At 43.6% G+C, this 7,920-nt stretch overlaps 1 protein-coding gene and 1 long non-coding RNA gene across 2 annotated transcripts; one reads left to right on the plus strand and one right to left on the minus strand.

Moving 5' to 3' along the window:
* The first annotated feature begins 1,724 nt into the window (after positions 1-1,724).
* On the plus strand, positions 1,725-3,941 carry LOC106695896. Its single transcript, XR_001346875.2, has 3 exons — positions 1,725-2,011; positions 3,221-3,361; positions 3,722-3,941. It is a non-coding gene; the product is annotated as an uncharacterized LOC106695896 (long non-coding RNA).
* A 1,006-nt stretch (positions 3,942-4,947) lies between these two features.
* On the minus strand, positions 4,948-7,265 carry LOC102420450 (ubiquitin-40S ribosomal protein S27a). Its single transcript, XM_006108932.3, has 6 exons — positions 7,171-7,265; positions 7,005-7,069; positions 6,493-6,547; positions 5,974-6,059; positions 5,515-5,646; positions 4,948-5,131 (listed from the first exon to the last, which is right to left on the minus strand). The coding sequence occupies exons 2-6, from the start codon at positions 7,050-7,052 to the stop codon at positions 4,982-4,984; spliced, it is 471 nt and encodes a 156-aa protein (XP_006108994.1). The 5' UTR covers positions 7,053-7,069; positions 7,171-7,265; the 3' UTR covers positions 4,948-4,981.
* Positions 7,266-7,920: the final 655 nt, after the last annotated feature.

Consider the following 7,920-nt stretch of genomic DNA (forward strand, 5'->3'; position numbering starts at 1 on the left):
AAGGAACTCATGACTGTCTTTTTAGCTAAGTTTGTTACTGAGATGAAAAAGGTTGAAAATCGCTGGCCTAGCATTGTACTGTGTAATATAGTGTATTGAATGCTTGCTTTCTTTTTTTTTTTTTAATATATTTTATTGATTTTTTACAGAGAGGAAGGGAGAGAGATAGAGAGTTAGAAATATCGATGAGAGAGAAACATCGATTAGCTGCCTCCTGCACATCTCCTTCTGAGGATGTGCCCACAACCCAGGTACATGCCCTTGACCGGAATCGAACCCGGGACCCCTCAGTCCGCAGGCTGACGCTCTATCCACTGAGCCAAACCGGTTTCGGCTTGAATGCTTTCTTTTTTCTTTTTTTTTTTTTTAATATATTTTATTGATTTTTTACAGAGAGGAAGGGAGAGGGATAGAGAGTTAGAAACATCAATGAGAGAGAGAAACATCGATCAGCTGCCTCCTGCACACTCCCTACTGGGTATGTGCCCGCAACCAAGGTACATGCCCTTGGCCAGAATCGAACCTGGGACCCTTCAGTCCACGGGTCGACGCTCTATCCACTGAGCCAAACTGGCCAGGGCTTGAATGCTTTCTTAATGATGAAACTCTCAAGGTGGTTGTTTTGCTTTTAAGCTGTTTGCATTAACTTTTTTTCATGTAAGATTTTCCCCCAAGGTTTTTGTTTTGCTTTTTTCCCCCAAGGTTAAATACTTTAATTTTATTTATTATTTTTTAAATATATTTTATTGATTTTTTACAGAGAAGGGAGAGGAACAGAGAGTCAGAAACATCAATGAGAGAGAAACATTGATCAGCTGCCTCCTGCACACCCCCCACTGGGGATGTGCCCGCAACCAAGGCACATGCCCTTGGCCGGAATCGAACCCGGGACCCTTCAGTCCGCAGGCCGACGCTCTATACACTGAGCCAAACCGGTCAGGGCAATACTTTAATTTTAATTTGGCAAAATGTACAGCTTCATAGAACTTCTTTCATTTCTTAAATAACTTTTGAACTTTACCAATTAAGTATTTTTGAGCAGCTAAAATCCTAAGAGTAAATAAATCGCAAAAGTTGTGGACAATAAGATTATAATAATAGAGTTGTTATAAAAAATAATGTATATTTCAACCCATTTTTTTTTTCTTATATCCCTGGTTATAAAAATCAAAGCTTTGTTTAGCATGCTGCCTACACATTATGGCACTTAAAATAATGTTTCTTAGATGAACGGATGGATTTTTAAAACAATAAAGAAATTTTCCTTGTTAAGCCACAATCCTATATAATAAAAGGCTAATATGCAAATCGTCAAAACTGCAGAACAACTAGTCACTATGACATGCACTGACCACCAGGGGGCAGATGCAGGAGCTGCCCCTTGGTTGTCAGTGCGCTCCCACAGGGGGAGCGCCACTCAGCCAGAAAACCTGAGCCGGGCTCACAGCTGGCGAGCGCAGCGGGGGTGGTTGGAGCCTTTCCTGCTTCTGCAACAGCACTAAGGATGTCCAACTGCCAACTTAGGCCCATTCCAGCGTCAGTTGGACATCCCCTGAGGGCTCCCGGACTAGGAGAGGGTGCAATCTGGGCTGAGGAACTGCCCCACCCCTCCCGAGTGCATGTATTTCGTGCACCGGGCCTCTAGTAGAATTTATAAAGTCCTTTTATTAATTTGAAAATTTACTAGTTTTCATGAGAAAAAAAATTATAGAATTTCTTCTCTCCCCAACTAGCTTTTAATTACATAGAAGGAAATAAAACAATTTAGATTTGAGTTTCTATTCAAAAGACACACTGTTTTGTACAATAGTTGTGCTATTTTATTGATTATATTTCTGATTGCCAGGTGTTATATATGGCTTCAATGTGAACGCAGGCAAAGTTATCCAGGAGTCAGCTGCAAAGAAAGGAGTAAAAATTAAACTTCACAAAATCATTTACCGTCTTGTTGAAGATTTGCAGGAAGAACTGAGCAGCAGATTGCCCTGCACTGTGGAAGAGCACACAGTAGGTGAGTGTTCACTGACTGTTACTTTTAGACATTCATATCTGAAGTGCTGTAAATGACACTTGAAAGTAAAGTTTAGGGGAAATGTATTTTACTGTTGAAATGTTCACTGTTCTAATACATATCCTGTGTTCTAGAAAAAATGAATACCACACATGGGAATTCAAAGTAACTTCATAGGTGTTATAAACGCTTGTCCTCTGAAAAACTTGGGCCCTGAGGATACAAGGCACGTAAGGCAAAAAGAACTTGCCCTCAAGTTTAGACATGGACAGCTAATTATGAAACAAATTAGACTAGGGTGGGAGGCATAAAGATTATTAAGGTGTCATGAAGGAGCCATTGATTTTGTCCTGGAGCTGGCAGAGACATCAACCATGAGAAAAAAATGTACTTCACATTTAAATATTAAATATTAAAAAGATTCTCTAGCATACTCCTTGGGCAGATTAAAGGCTAAATTCATGATGACTGAATCATTTTACGTGTTCTTTCCTCCCCATATACAGATATTTTACACTTTTTATTTTGATGGTAGTTTTAAATACCCAGAAAAATTACAGGAAAAGTATAGGGAGCTCTCTCCTATATACCCTTTACACAGTTCACCAATTAAACATGATCATACAGAGGTTTGTATGTTCTTGTGCTAAGAGCAATTTGTAAAACTAAGTTATGAGGGTTCCTAGCAGTAAGCAAGCACCAAATAACCCTAATCCTAAAAAATTCATTCATGTATTATTGGAATTTAGTTTTCAGTTAGTGAAAAAGTTAAGCTAAATCACAGAATTAGTATATAAATGACCAGTGATGATATTAAAAGTAAATCAGGTGATCTAGATGACATAGACTAGAAAATATATCGAGGGACAGCTGACAACTATGTTTTCATGAAGATCTAGACAGGAATTGTACTAAATAATCTTATCATCAGTTATCACCTTCTAGTGCATTTTACTCAGCCAAAAAAAGGAGTCCCATTTTTCTTTTATTCACTCTTTTGGTAAGCACTTGTATTTTCTTTCCCAAGAATTTTCTGGGTTTTATTTCTAATATTGGTCAGGAAAATAAAGTTGGCGGAGTCAAAGAAAACCAGGATTTCTTTGCACGAGTTTGTATTTTTATCATCTTTCTTACTTTAAAAAATGTTAGAAATTACGTATTTTTCTGAAATTTTTACTTTCTGTACTTAATGTTCTCTTCTTCCTACAGGTGAGGCTTCTATACTAGCTACCTTTTCCATAACAGAAGGGAAGAAAAAAGTTCCTGTGGCTGGCTGCAGAGTCCAAAAAGGACAGCTAGAAAAGCAAAAAAAATTTAAATTAATCCGTAATGGAGATATTATTTGGAAGGGTAAGCAACATCAAAATCTGTTTTGATAACATATCCAGTCACTAAAACCTGACAATTCTCTGTAACTGCCTGAAATCTTTTACTTCTTGCTGGATTCCCTCCCTCATTTGGTCTGATTCCGATTGTTAGTCCCCCAGTCTGATTTTTTAAACTTCTAAAAAAAACCACACAACTACCTTTCCAGTCATGTTGCCTCTACTCTGCATCCTATTTGCTTGCTTCCATCCTTTCTTGATTCTGCTTGCAATCTTTTATCTTGGTTTATCTCACTCAAATCCTAACACCAGACTACATGGCACTTAGTGAAGTGCCTATTATTTGTTGAATGTATGAACCATGTTTTATTTCTTTTTTTTAAAGGCTCATTAACCTCCCTGAAACACCACAAAGATGACGTTTCAGTCATCAAAACTGGAATGGATTGTGGTCTCAGTTTGGATGAAGAAATGATAGAATTCAAAGTGGGAGATAGAATTGTTTGTTATGAAGAAAATGAAGTTCTAGCCAAGACCTCTTGGGATCCAGGATTTTAAAATTGTATTAAAAATATAAAGATTAAATATTTTGCTTTTTAATAGAACTAGTTTTGCTTTATTGGAGGGTAGAATTCACTACTGGTAAGTGCCCAAGCAATTCTGTCAAAATAGGAAAACTTAAGGATGCCTTCAACTAGAAATCCCGGTGTTAATACAGTAAAAGGGAATTACTGGAATATCACTGAAGGTAACTTCAAATGAATGTTTTTACTTAAGAGTGTTACCAAAAGAAACAATCCTCTCTGAATTGAGCTTCAAGGATAAGATATAGTACCAATCAAATACTGCTTGAAATCACATTTCTCAGTGCCAACTGGACTAATAAGCAGTTTGATTTCGAGTTCATGCCCAACATTGAAGGTAGTGTATTCCCTAGTTCTGCAGACAGCAAACATCCCAGCCAAACCACCTAGGAACTCAGGATGAATTTTTGAATTGTCAATTTGCAGCTCAGCCTTTTAAATTTCCCATGTACAAGATCTATCATAGCCCCTTTTTAAGGCAGTGTTTTAACACCAACCCACAAATCAAGTGTTTCTCAATTGGGGGAGGTGGTTCTCACTCACCCAGGGGTTATGTGGGAATGCCTACATACACTTTCGGTTGTGGTAATGGAGATGGAGTGCTACTGGCATCAAATGGATTGAAGCCAGAGATGCACAAAGCAGCACCCCCCAAATTATCTGGTCATAGTACTAAGGTAAAAAAGAAAAACTGACAAACACAAACTGGTTTATTATCTAAAGAGCTGATACCTGACATCTAGACATCCATCTGGACAAAGCCATGGTGGCGGGGGCTGAGGCGGTTAGGGGTGATCAGGCTGGCAGTGTAGGGCAGTTAGGGGCTATCGGGCAGGCAGGCAGGTGGTGAGCGGTTAGGAGCCCGTGGTCCCAGATCGGAGAGGGTGCAGGCCAGGCTGAGGGACCCCCCCACCTGGGCCTCTACTTAAATATAATGGAATTCTTCTGCCAAGGTATAGTTTATCAATTTGATCCATCAACTTTTGATGCTTAAAAAAATTCACTGGAATAAAATTCAACAATCAAATGTTAGTTCATGTCTTTTATTAACCCAAATACAATTACTTGTCTTCTGGTTTGTTGAAGCAATAGGTCAGACAACATTTGCCACAATAATGTCTGTCAAAGTGGCTGGCCATAAAAACTCCAGCACCACATTCATCTGAAGGGCACTCCCGACGAAGGCGACTGATTTTGCCATTCTCATCCACCTAAAAAGCACAAACCTGCTGTTAGATAATCTTACAACATATTTTGAAGTCTATTTTAAGTGAATCAAAATACGTCTTTTTAGTCACACAAGGGTAGTTTTTAGTACTTACAAACCCAAAGCATCCCAAACCCTCACAGATAATTACTACACCAAACAAGTTCAGAGCTCATTCAAATCAAACCCTGCAAGTGATAGACTAAGCTAGACCTGAACCCAGATCTGACTTCAAAATCAAAACCCTCGTTTGGAACAAGCAGCTAAAACTAATCCCCATTATCTAAATTAAACAGGAAAAGAAATTTTATACTAGGAGTTTGAAACCAGAGATACAAACACAATTTATTAACCTATAGGCAAAAACTTATTAATAAATTGGCTCACTTTGTAGTACTTCAGGACAGCCAGCTTGACCTTCTTTCTCTTATGCTTGTTCTTCTTGGGAGTGGTGTACGACTTCTTCTTCCTTTTCTTGGCACCACCACGAAGTCTCAACACAAGATGAAGCGTGGACTCCTGTTAAGGCAGCAGCATGAAGCAAGCTTTAAAACAATCGCATTCACGCTCATGCTCCACCAAGGATGGGAAGCCAGCACCACACATCCTCTAATGAGATGCAATAGGGAGCCTTGGGGGGAGAGTCTGATTCTTAGCTAGTGCACAGGGAGGTTAAAGCACCAACCTACTCCAGGGGACACGACCGCGAGAACCTAGAGCAGTGCTTCCTAAATGTTCAGGTAGGAGCTACCTGGGAAAGCTGAGTCATCGAAAGCTAGTCTTAGCATTAGGGATCTGTCAGAAATTCTAAGGCTTATACTTAAAGGGCCGCTCTTTCTAACAGACCTTTTGAATGTTGTAGTCAGACAAAGTGCGTCCGTCTTCCAGTTGCTTGCCAGCAAAGATCAGTCTTTGCTGATCAGGAGGAATTCCTAATGAAAAACAAAACAAAACACCAACAAATTAGGTCCCGGCAGAACCAGCCTCTGCTCAAGATTTACGAAGTAATAATCATCCTGAATCAATGGCACCAGCAGCCCTGAGTTCTCACTGCCGGCCATGCAGGCTGGCTTCAAGGCTCACTAATGTGACCTCATGTGATCGCTGGCGGTACTTAACCTACACACGCTAACATCACCTTCATGTGCAGACGAGGAGACGGGCGTAAAGAATTAAACAGCTCGGCCAAATGCACACTCAGTGGACTGCACTGCAGCTCGGTTCCCTGCTCAGAAACGTTCGTCTTCCCGTCATTTCCCACGATTTCACTGACCCCACCTGACCCCCCCCCCACCCCCCACCCAAGCGCCGGGCTGCCGAGGCCCCCGGAGGTTACAGTTTCTGAAACTAGAAAATAGCACTTGCCTTCCTTATCCTGGATCTTGGCCTTGACATTTTCTATCGTATCCGAGGGTTCAACCTAAGAGTTTTAAAATGCAAAGGTAATGGTAAGACAGGAAGAAACAGGAATAAACGCCCCATTCGAGTGAGCCGAGCGGGGCGGGGGGCTGCAGCCTCCCCAAGAGCTGGTCCCTCACCCGGCGGACAGGCCACCCCCCAGGACCGCATCCGGCGAGCACGTCCTAAGGCCCGCGGGGGCGGCGGCGGCGCCACACGTGCTCGGCCGCCGGGCCCGAGCGCCTCCCGCCCCTGCCGGGACCCCCGCCTGGGTCCGCGGGCCGGCACCACCGAGGTGAGGGCCGAGCCTTTACACGTGCAAAAGCTGCCCAGACCCCTGCCCTGCTCGGCAAACGGCTCTCAACTCAGGGTCAGGTTTCAGAACCCGGACTCGGGAACACGCTCTAAAGCAGCGCGGTCCGAGATCCACCTCCGGGCCTCCCTCAGGCCTCGGCTCCCTCACGCCACCTGGCCCGCACCTCGAGAGTGATGGTCTTCCCCGTGAGGGTTTTCACGAAAATCTGCATCTTGGCGGCGACCCCACCTGAGGGGGAGGAGAAGGAAGAGACGGGTTACACCTGGGGACACAAGAGGGGAAGGCCGGTAGGCCGCCGGCCAGGGAGCCGACGAGAAGCACACACTCACCGCAGATGGCGGATCGGAAAGGAAGAACGCCGCGCAGGCCCACACGGTTCCCGGGGCCGCCGCCGCCGCAGGCCCCACCTCTTAGGCGACCACACCAAATGCCTGACTGCTATCACCGCGGCTGTCTAGTCACATGCCAGACTAGCTCGTGGACCTCATTTCTTCTCGTTCTAGGCCGGGCTTATTTCTCATTTTAACCTCCAGAATGCTAGACTCTAGAGATAGTAGGTTTAAACAACTTAAAATGTCTTTAAAAGGCTTGTCTCCTATAGGGGACGTGGCTAAGAGAGTCTTAAAAAGGGGGCCTCATGGAGGAAGAGGAGGAAACGGAAGTGTCTTCTGGGAGTTGTAGTTTCCACTGCTTTCTTTGGGCTGAGACTACTTGTCCCAGGATGCAGTTCCACACCCCCGCGTGCCGTAGTTAACTAACTCCACGCACTGGAGTTGGGGTTTTTGGAGAAAGGGGTTAAGGTGAGGAGGGAGGAAGGGCGGAGCGAAGTGATGCTTTCAGGGAAGGTGGGAACGGGTCGGAAATGACTAGGAGGAAAGGGCCAGAGGCTGGGGACGGGTAGTGGAAAGGAGGTAGCGTTCACCTCCTCACGGAGGCGGTTAGGAGCGGAGGACCAAGCCATCTTCCACCGCTGCTCCCCGGGCCCGCAAGGGAAGGAGTTCTGTGGCCAACTCCAGGCAACCTGAAAAATAGGTGATATCTTCAAAAGCTCGGGTTCATCCTTTTTTTTTTTTTTCTTT

The sequence above is a fragment of the Myotis lucifugus genome, unplaced genomic scaffold (assembly GCF_000147115.1).
Source record: "Myotis lucifugus unplaced genomic scaffold, Myoluc2.0 scaffold_4407, whole genome shotgun sequence".
In the NCBI taxonomy this organism is placed as follows: domain Eukaryota; kingdom Metazoa; phylum Chordata; class Mammalia; order Chiroptera; family Vespertilionidae; genus Myotis; species Myotis lucifugus.